The 22,270-nt window shown below is 43.3% G+C and overlaps 1 protein-coding gene across 4 annotated transcripts in view; it reads right to left on the reverse strand.

Annotated features, from left to right (window-relative positions):
* The window catches only part of MKLN1 (muskelin 1), a 117,554-nt gene that overhangs the window by 10,850 nt on the left and 84,434 nt on the right, over positions 1-22,270 (reverse strand). For 3 of the 4 annotated variants that reach the window (XM_030480963.1, XM_030480966.1, XM_030480967.1), the window contains 5 exons: positions 15,901-16,048; positions 14,710-14,824; positions 11,950-12,089; positions 8,813-8,915; positions 518-572 (listed from right to left, as the gene is read on the reverse strand). In XM_030480963.1, the coding sequence (XP_030336823.1) occupies positions 518-572; positions 8,813-8,915; positions 11,950-12,089; positions 14,710-14,824; positions 15,901-16,048 (561 nt within the window). Of the gene's footprint in view, positions 1-517; positions 573-2,786; positions 3,234-8,812; positions 8,916-11,949; positions 12,090-14,709; positions 14,825-15,900; positions 16,049-22,270 lie in introns of those variants that run through there. The other variant, XM_030480964.1, reaches the window with a different exon arrangement.

Consider the following 22,270-nt stretch of genomic DNA (forward strand, 5'->3'; position numbering starts at 1 on the left):
TCTCTTGACTGTTTACAAAAGTTAACTGGACAGAAGAGTGAAACAAATTGTGGCTTTGGCTCAGAGCTCCTGTTTCCAGCCCTCCACGCCACTGTTCCCTTCGCTCTTGACATTCTGCCCACAGAACTAGCTCTGCAAAGAACAGAGCGAACCAAACGGCTCCAGGAATTGCAGTTATCACAGCAAACAGAGCTGTAGCCACGCTGTGACATTCCCAAGTGACAAGACAGGAGGTGCTTTATTCTGCCCAAAGCTGCTGTTTATTTGGGTGAAGCATCAGATATAACGAGAGACATAAAACAATCCCGGGAGGCACAGGTTTAAAACCACTGGTGGCAGAGGGGCATTGGGCACTGGTCATTATAAATAATCTCTCTAATGTCTGTGTAGGGGCATTTTGTAGTTTCAAACCAAAAAAGGCTCACGTGAACTGTAACATTTGATATGAAAACCAGCAGAAACTAACAGTAATTGTCAGAGGGAACGTCGTCTAATTCTTCTGATACACAATACTCACCGAGAGTGGTGAAATCCGAGCCAGACTTAAATAATGCTGAGGCAAGAAGCTGAAACTGCAGGAGAGGAGGGACAAAGAAAGAGAAAAGTGTTATTAACAGCACACAGGAGAAAAACTAAGAGATTCATAGGAGTCAAGAGTGGTTTTGGAGTTGCTGAGTTCTCTTTGCACGGTCCTTGGAGCTACTGTGCCATACATGTGAGTAACAGCAGCGACTCTCATATGAGCAACACAATTTGTCACCTTGGCAGAGCAAGCTGGATGGTTTTTCCTAGAATTAGAGCAGTGTTGATGCAATGAAAGGTACTTGACTGGGAGCCCTAAAAGCTGGTTTTTCATACGCTCTTTTTTGCCTCTCTGGCAGATATCAGAGCACAAGTAAGGTAGAGCCTCTTGGCACAACCAGGGGTGAACGCGGTACAGTCTCAGCAAGGATGAGATGACATGAGAACAGGGTAACTGCTAGGGCACAGCATCAACTTCTTGAACACAGAGAAAGCTTTGTATGGCCACAACCTTTCTGAACTGCCAGAGAACTCGTATCCCAATTTCTTTTAAACTACAAAACCCCCCATCAAAATACACCCTTTTATTGGGAACATCAGAATCAGGAATAAAAACATTTTAAGTAACACATTCACTGTTTTATTCTCCTTTCATGTCTTACTGATAGAGAACACAGAATCTTCCTCTGCCTGTGGCTGCTGTTTTCAGTTACCCACATAGAGACAAAGCTTTGTGCTTTGTCATGTTTCCTTCACGAATTAGAAGATTCCTTAAAGGCTTATAATCTTTTGCCTCTTCTGTGTGTGTCTTTACAGCACACAGCCCGAAGGAAAGAAGAGGGGGAAAAGAAAACAGAAGAGAAGCAAATATGTTCAGGGAAGGAGTGGGAAGGACAGCCAGGAATTACATATCCATCAGTTTAATTTCAAGACAAAATGGGAACACAGACAATTTGCAGGCATGTAGGAGTGAGGAAGGTGACGAGTAGCAGCCAATGTGGATTTGGCAACAACAAGTTGTATCACATCAAACTGATTTCTTCTACAAGGCAGCAGGCCCTACGGATGGGACCTGGCAATAGACATTGTACATTTTGACTTTCATAGGACTTCTGATGCTTTTATATGGTATTTTAGGCAAATTATCATGGCCTCATCTAGGTTAAGCTAACAGGGAACAGCAAGTAAGTCAAACAACTTTACTGTGGGTAGGCATCACTGGTTTGACATCCAAAGGGAGCCGTGAATCGCAAGTGATTCAGCTGTGCCCCAGGGTCAGCATCACTCTGGGTTTTCAGTGAGAACCTCCTGGACAGAACAGGACACATCCACCAAGTCCACAGACCTCACACCATGCTGAGACAGACCTAGAGCACGGCAGCAGACAGGCTGCAGGCTGCTTCTTCATTTCATCCAGCTTATAGAAGCCCAGACCGGTTTGGGTTGAAGGGACCTTAAAGCTCATCCGGTTCCAAGCCCCTGCCACGGGCAGGGACACCTTCCACTAGAGCAGGTTGCTCCAAGCCCCTGTGACCAACCTGGCCTTGAACACTGCCAGGGATGGGGCAGCCACAGCTTCTCTGGGCACCCTGTGCCAGCGCCTCAGCACCCTCACAGGGAAGAGCTTCTGCCTCAGAGCTCATCTCAATCTCCCCTTTGGCAGGTTAAACCATTCCCCTTGGCCTGTCCCTACAGGCCCTTGCCCAAAGTTACAATGATGGCTCAAGGTGCTGTTCACTAGGACCAAGCACGAACCACTTTAAACAGGAAAAATCAGCTATACCAAACAGGCTGGGGTGCACAGGCTCTGTGAAAACACATTTATGAGTTAAAATAGATCAGCATCATCCTATCGCAAAAATGACAAATGCATAGAAAATGCAAGAAAAGGAGTGGGATCTTCACATAAATCAAGTACTCCTGCTGTTATCAAGGCTTATAAGTCTCATGTACGACAAGGCAACCACTTTTGGATGCTCCCTACCAACTAGCAACATATAAAGAAAGCACTAGGAAAAAACCCAATTGGTCTGAAAAATCAAGCTCTATAAAGAAAGCTCAAAGGAGCCAGGGTTGCAGAGCCACCACAGAACATCCAAGGAGAAAACTGCAAGAGTCACAAATGTAGGAGGTTGCTACAAGAAGGTAAATCTACATCTAAGTGCAAGAAGCCACGAGACCACTTCAGCAAGATCGATTTCAACGTGACACCAAGAGAAAACCCAGTCTAAAATAAGGACCATAACGCACCAGAATAAGTTTGCATCTTCCGGGGAGGCTACAACATGCAGGTAGCACTGGAGGTATTGAAGAACAGGTTAGAAAGATACAGGATTGACAAACTGCACAACAGGGGAAGAGGTTGATTAAGCACCCTCTTGAGTGGGAAGTTTGGTTATATGAAATCAAAAGGGATTGCAATGCTACACGTGTATTTCACCACTAGCCTAACTTGGCTCTGAATCAGCAACGTACTTAACCAGATGCCCAGCATAAATAGCTCCAAAAGTTCCAATAGAACCTGTGGCTAAATCCGTGCTGCTTCTGATAGCAAATGCCATGTCCTGGCCATCTTTCCATCCCACACAATTGCCTTACAGGCCCGCTGCCAACTGCCTGGTAGCACATGAAGCTGGCTCTGCTGGGACAAAGCGGATCCACATGCTTCGAGGGGTTCCCTCGCCTCCCTCAGCAACGGGGCAGCCATCCTGCTGTGAAGTGAAAGCAAGCCATGCTGTAGGCTGGGGCTCAGGATGCCCAGTTAAGAGACTGTATAAGCAGGATCCAGTTAGTAACTTGTTGAACTGAGACCAAAAATCCCTTGAAAAGACCCTTTGCCAAGTGTTACAGCCTCATCTGTGCGATTCATGATGGATTTTCACGGCTACCCGTTTCTTTCCAGCTGTGTGGGGAAGGAATACCCAGTCTCCTCCTTCACTGATGACACTGCACTTGAGTTAACCTTGAGGTTTGTTGTTTTGTTCATTCTGAAGTTATATTTTATGCATCACCTCACATTTAAAAAGCTCTTTCTGACAGAGGAGTCGAGCACCTAAGTAAAGGACATCAGTTACGGACAGCACAGAGCCTAAGCTGGTTTACTCTGCATTTGCATTACAATGCTAACTAACACCATGATGTTCTCCCAGAGGACCCCTACTCCTTTCCCCACACATGGGATGGCTACTGCTTCCTCAAAACCAGGTTTCCTACACACTGTTCTCTCAGCATATATCCAATGTTGTATTTTCTCCCATGAAGTTCAAACTCCGCTCTAAAGAAGGATTTAATTTCTTCATCAGGTTTTCCATCATATTAATTGTTATCACAACAGACAGCCCTTCGAATTCTGATTAATTTTGGGCCCCCTATTTGAAACAGCCAGAACCTGATTTCTCAACATACACAATATTATGCAACAGCTCCTGAATTCACTTGCAGCCACAAGAGCAAAGCTCTCAAGCAAATCACACCTCGGATCTCTCCCATCAGGCACCAGACTGAAAGATCTAATTAATGACCATCTAGGAAAAACCATTTGCTTAACGTCACATAGCAACTCTGCTACGGAGGCAAGACCAGAACTCAATTATCCAGCAGAAGCATGCAAGTGCTCTCATCACATCACCACCCGTTTTCTGCTGACAATCCCTCTGCCTCGCTGGCTTCATCCATTCCAAATTAAGCCTCTGTTCAAAAAGACAACAGGTCCCTTTTGTTATACAATTAACTTCTCTCTCAGAGCCCAAATCCACCTTCTGAACTGAGGCAGGGGTTCCTTAGAGATACATCTATCTGGATAACTAATATAAGGTTATATCAATTATGTACTTATTAGTTATAGATATCTGCCTAATGTAAAGTTAATTAAGATAATCAACCAGATTCAGAGAGAGGCCAGATTAAGACTATGCGAGTAATACTAATTCTGGCATTTTCCAAGTCCTGGCCTTTGTGCTTTCACCAATACTGTTATTTTACCAGCTGTGTGTACTTTAAACTGTTCCTACCTACAGCAAAAAAGCAACTCTGCCATATAGAAGTTGTGGTGTATTTGCTGCATGCCTCTGCCAAATGAAATGGTTAAAGGGGAATGAGTAACACCAGCTTGGGATACCCGGCAGGTTGGATGAATCAGACATAATTCCTCCTCTGTAATATACAGCAAGTGCTCAGATCACAGCAGAAAACAGTTCTTCAGCTTTGACCAGTTCTGTCGTAGCTTAGCTCAAAGCAGCAAAGAGAGGCTTAAATCCTTTGAGGAGGAAGCCATCCCTTGCTGAAGTTGGGAGGGCTGAATGCTGTTCCGAAAAGGCTCCTTGGCTCCAAAGCTTCTCCTTCTGCAGCACTCAGCCTCTGAAGCTTTACAAAGAATCACAGCAGGACACGAAGAGGAGAAGCATGCTTTTCTTAGCTCCTTCCTAGAACTATTTTTCCCATCTGGGTTTCAATTTTCCCAGAAATATCAGTCGAATGCAGACTCAAACAATACTTTTGGGCCCCGCCGGCTTTATCTGGCAAATTTATTAGAGGCAAGGTCTTAAGAATGGAAAGTATGAAGCAGCCTTGAACAGGGGCCTCCAGCCTCAGTCTACAGGCTAGTCAGGCCTCAAATTGGCCTCCAGGTCCTTGCTCTTTCTCCTACCGTGTTCCAAGAAAAACATACTGCGAGTTTTGCTTGCACTTTGTATCCGTTTTACAGCAGTCATGGGATTGAGCTTCACCAGGAGCTGAATCTCAACGTACAAAATCATCTTGCTCTCCTTTACATGGACAGCACTGGCCATTTTTTGTGTTATCTTGGTTTCTTCTATAGCCCATTAAGCAGCAGCAAGGTTCTGGGTATGATGACTCCAGTGCTCAAGGAACATCATCTATAGCTTCAGAGAGCGGTGAGGAACTGGAACAAGCTGCTCAAGGATGTTGTGAATGCCCCATCCCTGGCAGTGTTCAAGGCCAGGTTGGACACAGGGGCTTGGAGCAACCTGCTCTAGTGGAAGGTGTCCCTGCCCATGGCAGGGGATTGGAGCTGGAGGAGCTTTAAGGTCCTTTCCAACCCAAGCCCTTTATGGTTCTATGATTTCAAGCAGAATCACAGTTATAAAGCACTGGGTCTGCATTTATGGGCAACAGCAGAGGCAGAGCTGGCAGAGAGCCTTATGGCTACTAAAACATGTACTGCACGATATCCGTTACTTGCAGTCATCTACTTCATTTGGAATAATAAAACCCCCCGAAATAAAACTATAATCCTATTAACATACCTAAAATTCATAACAAAAGAGGAAAAAATCTGGGCGTATGTTCCTACTATCAATCATTCGTGCTACTTTAAACAAAATTGGTTACTAACACCAAAGCAAGCTTCAAGAACAGTCTGTTTGTTTTCTTTGGCATCCAACTCAAAACAGCTGAAGGGACTTGCCTAACTAAGTTAGAATAAATTCTCTTATAAAGCAAGTCAGCCTCAGCTCAAAGTGAAACTCTGCTTGTAATATAAGACTACCCATGTATCAGCCCGTAAAACATGAAACCATATAGACCAGCTTCCAAGAGCACAATAGCATGAAGTTGGGGATAAACCTATTCAACTTGGTCCTTCCCAAGTTTAACAGTTGGCTTCGAGAGAGGGAAAACAACAGGCAGAAACCTATTCCCTTAAGATTTGCCATTCTAAGAAGCCTTACAACACTCAGTGGCTGTAGCCAGCCCAGAGCAAGCCGATCAGATATACAACCTTTGATATTAAGACGATCTCAGCTACAACTAAAGACAGTGTCTGCAGGGGTCTGGGCTGAGGTACACAACCAAACTGGTGCTTGAAATTTGATATGGAATCCAAAAAGCCTGCGTCAGTCCTTTGGAAAGCACAGGAGCTATTTGAAGACGTGATGCCAGAGCAAAAAGCCAACTCAATGTGATAACCGGAAGGTAAATTGACGTCAAGTGGAAATACACCCAGTCAGTACCAGGGCAGAGGCTGGCTCCGTGCCACATCCCTGCCAGGTCTGCTCCAGGGTAAAAAGCTTGGGAAGTTAAAGCTCTTGGAACAGCACAATTAAAAAATGTAATTAAAAAACGAGCAAGAAAAACAAGACACAAAAAAGCCTCCCAGAAATTGTGACCCGGTTTTAGGAGACCGCTGGAATGGGAGCTTGAATTCTGCTGATGGTACGTGTTGATCCGACAGAGCAGACAGAAGCTATTGAATTTTGTTTGGATCAGGCACTAGGCCTGCAGAGAAATGATTCACAATATATTCCCTCAGCTGGATTGAGCTACCTAGGCTCACAGGCTGCATCATTAATGCGCACAACACTCGTATGCTCTATGAAAAGGGATAATATACATTCTATTTCTTCATTGCATGAGAAAGCTACTAGTTTTCCCCCAAATCTCAGAGAAGCCCATGCAGGCAGGTAAATTCTTCATTCTTACAAGGTGGCCAGGTTAAATGCTACACACTGAATTGGGAAAATCAAATATAGAGTATTAAAAGGATTTCCTGTGCCAGATGTGCACAACGTGGAGTCTTTATGGCAGTGCCTTTGGTCTGTTGGTGACAGCAGGCAGCATGATCTAAAAGGAGAGGAGCTTTCTGATCACACCCCAAATGTTTTCTGTTCAGGCAACAAAAAGGCACAGCAAGCCGTGAGACACAAGGTCTCTGTAGGAGTAACTGGCCAAAGAGACATGTGGCTTTCATAGGCTACCAGCACACACAGAGAAAACATGGGAGATCAGAGGACACAGGACATGGCCTTAAGAGTGGGTGGGAGGGAGAAGAAGGGATGAAGAGAGCAGCAGAATGGTTATTTTATGTTAGAGGTTATTACAAGTTCAATTATAAAGAGGAAAGTGCTACAACACTGGGGAGATGGGACATAATTGAGCTGAGATCCCCACGCTGCATAGGAACGATGAAAAAAGTACCTCCTTTTCTACCTGAAGAAGTGTAGGATTATCTGTTATTTTCCTTCTTTGTGCTAGAAAGGTCTAGACAGGATGTGAAACTACACATTGCCCAGAGGAGCTGTGGCTGCCCCATCCCTGGCAGTGTTCAAGGCCAGGTTGGACACAGGGGCTTGGAGCAACCTGCTCTAGTGGAAGGTGTCCCTGCCCGTGGCAGGGGTTGGAACTGGAGGAGCTTTAAGGTCCCTTCCAACCCAAACCAGTCTGGGATTCCATGAATTTAACTGAGAAACCATCTAACAGAACTTACAGGCACAGCACCTAGATGTTTCATTGGATTAGATGACGATAAAGGCTAACGAGAGTTTATGACAAGTGTCAACTGATCCTGACATGAGTAAATACTTTCTTCTTAATTCTTCCAACCTTACAACTCTATACTGTGCATATGCAAGATGCATTTTCTCCCCCAAAAGATTTTAGTATCTGGATAATAATCCTTCCTTTATGTAAAGTAACAAGTTAGAACCACCAGACTAAGTGATTTAATCCTGAGACTCAGCATGGAGTAACAGCACCCATTCTCCTATCACAGCTTTACAGAAGGAGCTGTCGAATCACTTCCCAAGTCATTAACACAAGAAGAGAGTCAGAACCATGGTCTCCTCTGCTCATCAGGAGCTGAACACTTGGGGCAGCTAGCTAGATGTCCAAGTTCCATGAGGAAATTAATGGCAGAGTCCAATTAACCACCTTATCTGCCACTTTTCACTCTTTCTTTAATCCTTTTCGTAAAGCGACACGTACTGCGGTCACGGAATCAAAACAGGAAATGGGAACAAATTCCTGGAACGAATAAACGAACATGCCTACTGGATACTAGTCAAAAAGGCAGAGGAAACAAGATTTTCAGGGTAGAAAGCAATGCATATACACAATCTGCTTCCAGAAATACTTATCAACTAGAGAAAAAGCCTCCTTCCCTCCCCCCAGAGGTATTTAATATTGACAAGCCAAAAGGCAGTGTGAGAGTTTCTTATTCACTTTCTACCACACAACCAACTACAGACTCGTGACATTTCAGAGTTTACATTTCAATTAAAGCTCCCAAAATACACACCAGTACCCTGGAATTAAAACAAAGGCCTAGTTCTTCACTGTTTTGAGTACAAAAGCTATTTTATCTGGAACCGCAGTTATAAAAGTGGCTGTTTCTAAAGCGCTATGATCTTTAGCGCAGAGAAATAGATCATACAGCAAAGTGTCATGCACCTGTAGAGCTTTTTCAAACTGAATAAAAAACAAGGTTCAAGAAGCTCAAAACTCTCACATGAGTTTACATTTCTTTGTAATGAAGCCAGGGATCATTCATCATTACCTCTTTTGTCTCCTCGGGGTCTGAGTGATCCACAGTTACATATAAGTCGTTCTGCAGGTACTTCAGTGCACTAAGAGGGTCAGTCTGAGCTTTTTCTTCGAACCTGAAAAGAGGAGACAGAAAACTTGAGCACAGCCATTTCCTCCAGCACTACTACTATTTGTGCAAAGAGCAAAAGCCACCTAAGAAAACCTTCAGCCCAATATTTCCACACAAAACAATGTTAATGGCAGCTTGGCCTTGTATGTGCTGGAGCACACGCTTTCCAGACAGGCTGAAATACAGAGGAGGGGTTTTTGGGGAGGTGTAAGGGAGTTACAGGGGCAAAAGTACTACACTCTTACTAAAAGTATTCCAAAGAGTATGTACAGCAACTTCTTCATTGGTGAGGCACTGGCACAGGGTGCCCAGAGAAGCTGTGGCTGCCCCATCCCTGGCAGCGTTCAAGGCCAGGTTGGACACAGGGGCTTGGAGCAACCTGCTCTAGTGGAAGGTGTCCCTGCCCGTGGCAGGGGGTTGGAACTGGAGGAGCTTTAAGGTCCCTTCCAACCCAAACCAGGCTGGGATTCTATGATTAATACATAAACCATTTAGTACAATTTATTTTTCACAAATAGAGTAAGGTATGAGTAGCACCTGATGTGAGGAGCACAGCTCAGACACAGCAAGCCTTGAGCTCTTCTGTCCCAGGAATATTCTGTCCCTGACTGTGCAGAAGTGTAACTGCATGTACAGGGATGCAGATAGCTCCCTGCTTCTGCCAAACAAGAGAAAAAGGGATGACGGGGATGAAAACCCCCAGATTCAATGAATACTGGGCCTTAATATTCCCACTTTTGGGTAAAGCGCATGTACATGGAAATCCCACGCACCACCAGCTTATTTCCTCATTTTCTTTTAATGAACAGAAACTGTAACTCCTCTGAATTCCCTGCTGAAGTTAATAGAGCCCTCAGAAAATGATTCCAGGCTCAGCAGCCTCCGTGAGCAGAGCTCCCTCCCTGCAGCACTGAGGTGGGTGCATAAGCAGCCTAGAAAGGATGAGGTTTAAAACGATCTGTGGTTTTTTCTCCTATCACCTATCCACTGAGTGCAGCATCACACTGTCATCCTCTGAATCACCAATACACAGCATTAAACCTTTCCAGGAAAACAGCTCAGACAATTCCAGAGATGAGGAACCTAAAAACCACATTCTCAGTTACTTAACTGTCTTCTATCAACTGCCTTAAAGGAACTTAAGGTATTTTATTCATCATATATTTCAGTTACCTTTAAGAGAGTGCAGCTTGTCAAAAATGGAAGAAGTTATGTTTTCATTTGGGTCATCTTATTTGGCTGTTTATACTGTAGTGGACATTTGTAGCCCAAATTTGGTACCATCTAAAGATGCAAGTGCATCTGGGCATTGCACAAAGACTATGTCTGTCACCTGATGTACATGACATTCTGGTGGTTAAGCATGATTTCTTCCCAATATTCACATAGATTTTCTTAGGTGATATCACCATGATCCAGGGAGCTAAGTACCTTAAATAAGTGGACCCACTGACACCTCACTATTCTTCTTCACTACGGCTGACTGGTATTAAACAAGTTAATAGGCCAAACAGGGCTCCAGCAGATACAGTGGATTTGCAAGTCAAGTACCTGTTCTGGCACCTAGAGTTTGAGGGAATGAAGATAATGGGCAGCCAAGTGACTCCACAGCACTTCAGCTCCAGCCCTGCCAGGCACATGAACTCCATCAAAGCACCCATCCTATCAGCCCCTGGCTGGTTGTGTTTGGCTCCCTCCTATAGACCCCAGTAAAAGGGAGCATGGTGCACAAACCCCAAACTTCTGCCAGAGAACATGCAGCAACATCTCCTTTCAGTGCAATTTAAGCAAGTAATAACTAAGTCATCCAGAGCTGTCTCTGGAGGCTGTACAGCTGCATATGCATACAACCACATGTGGGTTTAATAAACCTCCCAGATTACTGAGCAAGACCTTTAGTCGTTCCTGTAGCTATTCTCATCTACTGCATGGCTAATCTGCAAAAGGCCTCATCAAGCCACAGTGATTGTGAGTTAGGGAGAGCAATTTGCTTGCTGCCTCAGAAGTAAAATACCATCAGTAAAACCCAACCTCCAACACCTGGCAAAACCTGATAACAAAGTATTCTCACCAAGAATGCAGAAAGTGCTATTTACTAGCTTCAAATCATTTGCTGGGTCTTGAAAGGCTGTCTTGCTGCTGCAATTTCTTGCCTAATGCAACACCATAAGCTTGATTTTAAAAAGCTGTTGCCCTAAATAGCAAATATAAGGCAGCTCTGAAACAGCCACAGTACAGGAAGCGTCACAGCGTAGCTGAATACTGCATAAAGTGAGATCTTTCAAGTGATTCTGAATGAGAAACTCTGATGACCTCACCATGGTTGAGTCTCAGATGTGCAAAGGCATCCAGCCCCCAGACTTCATTAGCATCCTTGCGAGCTGTTACTATCTCCTAGCACAGTGTTTCAGAAACAGATTCCATTTCCTTGGGAGGTGACAGCACCAAAACACATGTTGATGAGCAGCAGAGTGAAAAGGGAATCTAAAAATTCCCCCAAGACTCCCCACACAATACCCAGATTTTTCTAGTTTTAGAATACCATAGTAACACCAGAATGAAGTTCATCTTGAGTTTAGCCCTGCCCCACTGCTTTTTATTATCACAGACTGGTTTGGGTTGGAAGGGACCTTAAAGCTGATCCAGCTCCAACCCCCTGCCATGGGCAGGGACACCTTCCACTAGAGCAGGTTGCTCCAAGCCCCTGTGTCCAACCTGGCCTTGAACACTGCCAGGGATGGGGCAGCCACAGCTTCTCTGGGAAAAGTCTGTGCCAGCGCCTCAGCACCCTCACAGGGAAGAGCTTCTGCCTCAGAGCTCATCTCAATCTCCCCTCTGGCAGGTTAAAACCATCCCCCCTTGTCCTATTATTAAACGGGGGGTTTTAATTAAAAAGAATCAAAAAACCTGCAGACCATCATAATAACCAACAAAGGGATACTACCCAAAGCCATTTACAAGACATTCAAGTTTTAGTAACTTTAAAAAAATCATACATTTTGGAAAAGAAAACTGCAAACCCCCTTTTGTTTTTATACCTGTGCTTCCTTATGAGGTATTTGCAGTGTCTTAGCAGGTATTCCTTTGAAGGTCGACAGAGCTTCAGAGACCAGAAGTCATCTAATCTCATCTTTGGAGAGCAGGACTTGCCAGGATTCCCTCCAAATAAGTAATGAACCTAAGCAAAGGAGAAGCAGAGCAAAAAGTTGACTGTTTGTGTACATCAAAGGCTATTTACTATGTCAGCATCTTTGGAGAGGTTTATTCTGGAGGGAGATAACTCTGCCTTGCAGACAAGCTGTTCTATCTTACTATTAGCCTTACTTTGTCCCCTAGGAGATGAAGAAACTTCTCTTAAACTGCTTACATCTTAAGATAATAAAAAGCGGCACTGCTAAAACCTCCCTCTAGCAGATTCGTGAGGTATTTACAAATAAGCATCCATAAACCATTCCATCTCTTTCTTTAGGAAAAACCTACGGGCACAATAAATCCTCCAGCACGTAAGATACGAGCAGAAAAGAAGGATCTGAGCCAACTCTTTTTGCCCCATTCAAAATACTTGATGCAAACAATACTCAAACTGATGGATTACCAACCTCTTCTCCAATCTTGTCCTCACAGATCCTAAATTCTCATTGTCATGAAAGAGGCTAAATTAAGGAACCTGTATTAAGCCTGTCTTTAATTTAGGGCTAAACAGATTACACCCATATAGTGTGAGGTGGCTCCAGCAATCACACATCATCTTTGAAGAAGAAACATTTCCATGCTTGTTAGGAAGACCCAGATAAAAGGGACTTTGTTGACTAATGCTCTGGCTCCTATCAGAGCACTGCTGGTGAAGCTGCACTACTAAAGCATCACAGTTCGGATGAGCAGTGAAGACCATTATCTTCCCCAAAGACAAGGGTCACTGATAAAGTGAGTGGGAAGTACTAGAGATGCTCAAAGTGAAGTGACATGATGTTGGGAGATGACCAACAGGCCTGTGTCCCCACGTGTCCCATAAACTCTACAGAGCCTTAATTTGACTTGCAGAGAGTATTTCCACGGTCTTTGGAAGGGCAGATTTGTCTCATCTCTATACAGCAGCCTTGGTGCAAGGTGCTAAATACACTACCTGGGCATGAAAATAACAGTGAACTGAATAAAGAGTAAAACAAGAAGCCAAAGTGTAACGTTAAGAACAACTGAGGATGAAAACACCAATCTTATCTAGAATTAGAAGTCACAACCATTACCGTGATTGGCTTCGGAAAAGGTTCCAGCAATCCTGAGGTGCCAAACATGGAAATATTAAATATACCTGTACCCAAAATTCATTTTGCATTCACAGTAGCTCAAATGAAGCAGTCTAACACCATTCCAGGACACACCACCTTTGAAATGCAAGGCTAGACTTACGAAAAGAGGCACATCTCAAGTGGAAGTGTTAAAAAAGGACTCTTTATTTCTTCACCTTTTCCCCCTTCACATCATTGGGTATTTCAGACCCTGAACTGTTGATATTAAACATGCCGCATGGGTCTTCAAATAGTGAGAGGTTCAAGAAGTCCAAGAGGCTACCTTTCTCCACAGCTTTAAAAATAATCACTCCAAACAATGTATTCTGCATCCCACTGATGCAGGCTCTCCTTATTTATATCAGAGGAGTTGAGAAAGGTCATTTGAACAGAGGTTTCTAAAAATAAGGCTCTTCAAAACAAGCACATCAAACAGCTCTTCAGATAAAGCTGGGCAACTGCCACGATTTAGCAACCTTCACAGTAACTTGTAAAACACTACTCTCAATCTCATAGTACCTTAGCGATGGACTTGGAAGCGCTGGGGTAATGGTTGGACTTGAGGATCCTAAAGGTCTTCTCCAACCTAGTTGATTCTATTCTATTCTTGCACTTAGAAGTAAGCATTAAAGGCAGAGCAGTATTAACAGCCTATCACTAAAGTCTGTGAAGATGACAAATGATACAACTTCTCCATACAGAAGTTGCACCTATTCCTCCTTAAAAGCCCCTTTATCCCTAAACCTGTGGGCTGCTTGGGTTTCCCAAATTTGATGAACATCCCATGGAATGATAAGACTACGGTATAGTTGTCTTTCTCAGTTCAGACTGCTTCAGACTAAAAAGGAGGTTTAGAAGAAGTTTATTTTAATTGCAAAATATCTGTGAAAGATTAACTAAGTGTGTCACAGTAATTTAAATTCCTAGGTTAATGAAATTATGGTACCTAATCCGTGGGGTTTGTGCTTTTTGGTTAATATGCACAAAGCCCTAAGTTTACTGAGCACTCATGTACATTCTCAACCATTTTGAATCAATCTAAGCATGAACGTGTCCATTCAAGTGAGATAGTGCTAAAGAATGACAGTTGCTGCTGACATGCAGGGCAATGGAAGGCACCTTTGGTAAAGCAGATTCTTAACAGTGATTAGTCCCTTCAAACACACTTTCTCATGACCTTTTAGTCACCAACAGGTTGTGACATTAAGTCCCTGAAGATAATGAAGGAAGCTTCAGTTGAGAACAGACAGGAGCCAGCTGCTTGACAGCTTCATAAAGGTTTAGTATATCCCAATCCCTGCATTTTTATTTCATGTGGGACCTGTCATGTCTACTTCACATTGACACTACAAGTAGCTTAGCACCAAAAGATCAGAATAAGTTAAATGAAAGTTACCCACCACATTCACACTATACAAAAAGCTATACTCATTGTACCATCTTTGAAGACCAAACTACACTTTAAGAGTAGTAAGACTTGAAAACACTCCATATGTATATGGATCCTCATACCTTGTGCAACTCATCGTACACCAGTTGATGGGCAAACCTTGGGCAGGGCTCCTCTTCCTGCAGGCTTTTACCTGGATTCTCTTTTGCTGCTTGGTCATTCTTATAGACACAAGACCTAAAATATAAGGCAGGAAGTGATGATTAGTAGTACCTACAGGAAGCAGAAAAAGTTACTGAAAGGCTTTAAGGTACAAATGATGTCAATTTGAATTGCCTGGCATGTACTACCAGAGATTTTCTTGCTTCTCTATATATTGTCCTCTATTATCCCATCCCTATTCTCAGCATTACAAAAAACCCTATCCAACAAGCAGAGAAGGTCATCTTGACTGAACACAGTCCTCAATCACAAGCCAAACAGGAAAACAATTCTAGAAAACTCTATGGCATGAGCTTTGGAGGTATCTTTAGATGTTGCATGATTTGCCAGCAGAATTGTCAGTATGAAGTATTTTTCATTATGGAGAATACCATCTTGGACACAGCAGTATGGGCCACAGACTGGAGCAAAACTAGCATTTCCAGCACTGATCTAAGCAGAATTAAGTTGTAACTGAAAACCCATTCTTATAAGCAACATTCACACCTTTCGAAGTGATTGGCCCCACATTAAGTGAGTCCTTGAATGCAAAAACACTGCCAGCTCTGGAAGGGGACAATGGGAACCAGCTGCCAAATACAATATAGTAAATAGATAAGGAAATATTTTCTCAGACTATTGGATCTAGCAGCTACCTGAAGTACCTCTCATGCAGCACAGAAAGAGCTGGTAGATCTTGCATGAAGACTTCACCACCACTGTTCATGCAGCAGTTTCCTTAGTTTGAACTAACTTGTACCCTGTGTGCTGCTATTAACAACTGACATTTGCTTGCATTTGCTGCACTGATGGTGAATCCTGGCTTTGAACACTTCCTAGAGGAAAATCTCCTTATAATGGCTCAGTTCCCCTCATCCCTCCACCTGCCTCCAATAAAGAAGTTCATGTGATGATGCCTCTCCCTCATGTGGCTTACTGCCATGGTGTCTTTAAAACCTATGGGGAAAACAGGGTGCCTCAAGAGAACTCGGTTGTCTTCAACATTACCATTCCATGGCTCTAAGAGGTTGTAGAGTTACCTGGGAGACAGGATTGAGTTCTAAAGGAAATCAATGTACATGTTAGAAATAGCACCTCTTTCCTCAACTTACCAGCTGTTCCTCACAATGTCATAAATCCAGAAGGAATTCCTTACATTCTCTTCCCGCTTCTCCTTGTCTTTACTGAGCCCTGACAAGACATGGATTTCATTCAGTTCTGGATCAATGGTAGCCCTTTGAGTGAAACCTGTCATAGGAACTGACAAAAGAAAAGAGAAGTTACACACTGAAAACAGTGGAGAATACTGGAAGGGTGGTGAGGAACTGGAACGGGTTGCCCAGAGAAGCCGTGGCTGCCCCATCCCTGGCAGTGTTCAAGGCCAGGTTGGACACAGGGGCTTGGAGCAACCTGCTCTAGTGGAAGGTGTCCCTGCCCGTGGCAGGGGGTTGGAACTGGAGGAGCTGCAAGGTCTCTTCCAACACAAACCATGCTCAGAGGCATGCACAAGTCACCACGCAACCAATTTCCTTCTTGCACATGCCCTCTAAAGAAGGGTGAGAGGAAGAAGCATCATCCAGAGACTGACTTCTTCCTTGGTAATGACAAGTCCAGTGAAAATTCTCTTTTTCCCTTTCTATTTGCGACTTGTGGAAGCACAAAAACCCTTCTGAAAGTTGCTATTTCCTTGGGAAAGGTACAGATAGAGCTATCTGGGAGATTACCAGCTCAGAAATGAGGATTAAACTGCCTAAGGATAGAGCTAGATGAGCCATGCAGATATAAATGGAGTGACTTTGTTATTGTCTCATCCATAAAAGGAAGCCTTGATTCCAAAGAGCTTAAATGGAAAAGCTGGGAAACTCAACAAAATTCTGGATGTACTCAAGATTCCATGGCTCCCAACCTCGCATTGCTTCCTTTAGGACAAAAATGTCAAGGAAGTGAGGGTTTTTTTGTGCTTTCTAAATAGTTGTGGTATTGTTACCAAGCTCTTCTTCTGTTCCACCTTCAGCTTTAGAAATGTGGTGAAATCCTGAGGATTCCAGAAGTTTTCATCATAATTCCCCGGAAAAAAAAAAAAGGTCAGCAAATTTGTTTGGCAATCCTTTTTGTTTGTTGTATAATTCCCCATTTCCTGTTTCCCTGGGCAACCATCCTTCCAAAATGGATTTGTGAAGGGCACGTGATCCTTGTTTACAGATCCTGTTTGTCTCATTTCTCTTTCTGGGTCAGTTTACAAAGGCTGGTGAAGGTTCTTGGCCTTCGCTCAAGATTTTGGCATGAAAAATGCTCACAACTCTTGTATTTTGCAAATTCTTCCCTGCAATTAGTTGTAAATTGCACACACAGCCCAGAAAACAAGCCCTGTGCTAATAAACTGATAATATTGCTGTTCAAGAACGCACAAAATGGTATTTTCCCAGCCCATTCTACAATAGGTTTTGGTTTCATACTTCTCATTGGGTAGGCCAAGCATTGGTTAAAGATTCAGAGCAGGATTTGGTTTTCTCCAGTTCAAGCTCATACTGAAATGTTTAATGAAGCCAAAAAAACCAACATGTCTTGAAGAAAAATGCTTAATTCTTATGTAAACTTCAGGAAGAACTGAAATCTATTGGGATAATTCATTCTTGGAGTCCCGTCAACAAAATCCTTGCTTATGGTTTTATGGCAAAGCAGGAGGAAGAGCCTTTGGAGCCCTCATCAGCTTAAGCCTGCCTATTTCAACCTCCAATTTTGCCATGTTTCAAAGTTTCAAAGGAAAACTAAGCTGGTTTGTAAGCAAACGGGTGGCAGAGCAGAGGAAAGAACAGGGAACGATGCTGGCACAACAACTACATTCTGTGTTTTACCTGCAAACCACAAAGAAGTTTTCTAGTAAGACTAATAAAGACTGTGAAAGTCACTCAGTAAGAAAATAAAGACTGAAAAGACAATTCTAGATCAAATATAAAGACAATTATAGACTATATATTGTTAATCTTTTGAAGAGCATCATGTGATGTGCTCGCTTTCATTGCATTGACCCTGAAGGATTAAATTCAAGGCAGATTTGAGACAGCTCTGGCAGGAGAACCACCTGAATTTGAGCAGCAATGCTAATGTACATGGAAAATGTCTTCCCAACCCTATCTGCTGCTTTGAACAGTGGAGCCCATGCCAGGGTTTTGAGAGAAAAGCATGAAATCTTCACAGCATTAACACCTGAGGCTCACTGAAATGGAAGGTATTATAATCATGAGCAATACGGTTGCTATACTAATGCTGATACACAAAGAGTATGAAACTTGTCTCTGGAATCCCATCCCCATGTTGTTAAATAAATGAATTTTCTATCTCGTTTATTCTGGACTTCCTGAAGCTGAAATGATTATTTCAGTAATGAAAGAGGGAAAAGCCACCAAAGTTCAGTGCCTCTTTTCTTGTTTACTCTTGGTAGTAAGGACAGGATTTATCCGCAGCAGCTGCTATCAAAACCAAATCCAAGTCAAGTCATTTCAGGCTTCCTTCAGTTGTAAATCAACGTCTTCTTGAGACTGTTTGAAATGCAGAATGGATAGAAAAATAGTATATCAGAAAATACATATTATCCCTACATTTAGTAGGGCTTAAGATGAAGAACAACTTACACAAAGTCTTTGACCTATCTAAGCAACTGTAGAAAACATATTTAAGCAGTGCCTTGGGCTAAAGACAAAGTTGACATCTAGTCTTCTGCAGAGAATTGTAAAGTTAGATGTAATATGATTAAACAAAACACAACAAAACACAGATTTGGTTAAAAAGTCCCTGAAAATAAATAGAAACTAAGGCAAGCTCCTGCACAGTAAGCAGGAAATGCTGGGATATTTTAAACACAACAGAAACATCCAAAAGCTGTTTTCCAAGGAAGTCTGATCCTTGACAGAGCAAAAGAGCTGCATAAAATCCTCATGACTTACAAATACTTCCACTAGGGGGTAAGAGAGCTTCATGATCTGCAAGTGCTGGGGACTTGCAGTAAGTGCTGGATGTAATCCAAATGACTGTGGTCAGCACATTAGAGAGGGACACGGGCTGTAAACCTGAGAAAAGTACTTGTGATATTTAGGTAACAAAACGTACATTGAGGAGGAAATTTAACTCTGCATAGGAGATAAAACTGAAGCTGTGGCAGCAGCTGATTGCTCAGGATATACGTTTTAAAGGCTTAAGAGTACAAAGTCATAAACAACAAGGAGAAAGAATCGGACACGTTAAGGCAGTGCGCTGCAAGAACTACGATTCACAGTGTAGTAGATCCAAGGGGGGCATGAAGTGGTAAAAGCGGCTCTATGGAAGGTCCCTCACTCTGCTGTTTCTTCACGTTAATTTAAGTCAGCTTTGGAGCATATCTCCACAGATTTCACACCTTTCAGAGCGTGTCTCAGGGCCGGGGATCGCTCAGGTCAGCTTGAAGGACATAAAGCAGCGAGTGAGGACTCAGCCCTGGTTGTTTTGAACACAGCGCTGGCCTGTCGCTATGCGATATTAACTTGGCTCCTGTGACAATACATTACTGATTGAAGAGGAAAAGCTGTAGAGAGAAATTCCTAAAAGCAATACAATCCCCCAAAGCTTACTAGATGGGGAATGCTTTTCCTATGCCACTACTTTTTCCCACTGTAATCTTATTAACCAGTCAAAGGTAGGAGGGCAGTAACCTATTGGAAGTCAGAGGTCTGCATCCTCCCTCTAGACCTTCATTTTCATTTATCTTTATACAGCAAAAATGAAAGGCTCAAAGCCTCAATATTTGAAAACAATATTCAGCCACGCAGGCCTTGAGTTAGCAGCCAGTTACATAAACAAGGAATAACTCCTGAGAAAGCTTCGATAAGGTGCTGGGTAACCCTGTGCAATGTAATTCCCATTGAAATACAATGCATGGGAAAAAGCTTTCCTTCAAAAGTGACACCTAATCATGAAACAGATACATTCCCACTACCACCATCCCCACTCAGAGGCATTTATTGGATCCTAGTGATCATTTCAGCAAGCTGAATGTTTTCTGGCTTCTATGTGCAAACACAGTTGTTTCAAAGAGCAATGTTGGCTGCTGCTTGTATCCAAGCAAGCAAACAGAGGCAGAGCTTGCAAAGCAGTAAATCTGAGTCCACAGATGTGATTCTCATCATACTAGACAGAAGTTTGGGAATTACATCTCATCTCTGCCCTTCGAGGGGATACTAGAGCATGGTTTTAAACACGCTCTGAAGCACAGCGTGATATAGCACTTGTAGTCTACAGACCACTTCCAAAGGAGTCGTGAAGGATCATCAAGGGAAGCAAGTTCATTGACAGCCTTTCAGTGCCACCTAAAGTTATGAAACCCTCAGAACACGTTACTGCTAATCCCAATACAACTGATTTGCAAGTATCCTCCCTCCTTGTGATGCCTTGTGATTAGAAAACAGGAGGAAGCTACATCACATGGATACTGATGTTCACCAGAAATTGGCGCCTCCCCAACAGATTCACTTTTAAAAAGCAGTAGGTCAGCAAATTACTCCACACCACAACTTACAATCCATATAAAACTGAAGCAGCATCTCCCCTGAACTTTAATGGAGCAAACCTGGATAAGTGATAGCACACAGGCCAGCTGTCACATTGAAAAAGCAACAGCCCAACGCCCAGTTGTCTCCCAAGCAACGTGAGATTTTGGAAACAACAGGTCAGCTAGTAAATCTGAATGGCATTCTGCTGCTGCTGTGCCATCTCTGTAAAGCATCTTTAGGATCTGGTGCCTACCCGCTCTCCTCCTCACCTTCACAGCCAGAGGAAAGCGTTTTGAGATTGGTTCAGATGAGGAGCACATAAGGGCCCTCGCAAAACTAAGTGCTTCCATAGGAAGAGATACGCTGGCTAGTGGCAAGTTAGAACTTCAACTGAACAAGAGCAAAACATGTCAGGTGTGACAAAGAGATGATCAAAATGGGATATTCAGACTGCTGGTCTGAGGTGGATCCTGGCCATGCTGAGCTGTGCTATCTATCTCTTCTGATTCATGTGTTTCTGACTTAGTCTTGGCTTGGATCAGCATTGCCTGGGCTGGGCTGTGTCGCCTCTGTCCGTGGTACTTATCCATGAAACCTCCCCTCTGCCAGGGGCACACATCTGTATCCCAAATGAGCACCTGCCCCAGCAAGAGACATGGGACCTTCACCAGTAGCTATGAATACTTGCCATTTGCCCATAGGGCCCACTTCACCATAAATAGGAGCCACAAGAACATTTAAGGCTTGTTTTCATTTGAAGATACTCGATGCCAAGAGATATAATATGATCTTGATTCTATCACAGAAGGAAATTCTCCCTCTGACCAACGGCTCTGATACATCACCTGAGTCATAAAAGGATTATCACAGGAACCTTGACCACAAGAGTTCCCGTTAGCTCCCACAGACCTGAAATGACTGCCCATGGTTCAGTCATGGGCTGTGTGCTAAGTCATGCAAGCTGGCGGTACAGCTGAGGACATCTGATCATAGAATCCCAGACTGGTTTGGGTTGGAATGGTCCTTAAAGCTCATCCAGTTCCAACCCCCTGCCATGGGCAGGGACACCTTCCACTAGTGCAGATTGCTCCAAGCCCTGTGTCCAACCTGGCCTTTAATATTGCCAGGGATGGGGGGCATCCTGATACTGGTGGCATCTCTAGACCATGTGCATGCTTCAGAGGTACACTCTTGACATACATGAGTTGGGTTGGGCTTTCTTGTTGTTGTTGTTTGTGTGTTACTGTTTGTTGGGTTTGGGGTTTAAGTAATTAAAAGTATACAACTGCTCGAAAAGGGTATGTCCATCAATGTACACATTTCCTCTTGTTCTCCAGCCACAGACTTTACTCAACTGCATTACACTTCCTCCAGTTTGTACCACTACAGCCTTTCCTCACATCTGACTCTATCACAGCTGCATTCTCTTTCCCTCAGCCCCATTTTGTCCATTCTATAGCTGAACTTGGAATTTCTTGCTCCTACCAGTTATTAAGCAGCAGAAAGATAACCATCCCTAAAGGCCTAATTTCACTTTCTCTTTGACAGCAGAGAGAAAGCACCAGGATTTTCATAGAGTCAACCAGGTTGGAAAAGACCTTTCAGATCATCATGTCCAACCGTTCCCCAGCACTGCCAAAGCCATCACTAAACCATGTCACTAAGGCCTCAACTACACAGCTTTTGAACACTTCCAGGGATGGCAATTCCATCATCTGGTGCCATTCTGGCATGTGCCAGACACCAAGAGCTGCAAGGCTCACCTATGTTTCAAAGCAGATGAAGTCAGGAGACACCTTTAGTAGGCAAAGCTCTGTTGTTTACAAACTTCCTTGATCCAATGTGAGCTTTCCCAGGAAAAAAGCACATTTAACTTGCTAAAATTATTGTCCTTTACTCCAACTTATGGAGTATTTAAGAAGATTTAAGCGATACTCATCACTCAATATTCTCAAACACG

This window comes from Strigops habroptila, chromosome 3, assembly GCF_004027225.2.
Source record: "Strigops habroptila isolate Jane chromosome 3, bStrHab1.2.pri, whole genome shotgun sequence".
NCBI classification, from domain to species: Eukaryota; Metazoa; Chordata; class Aves; order Psittaciformes; family Psittacidae; genus Strigops; species Strigops habroptila.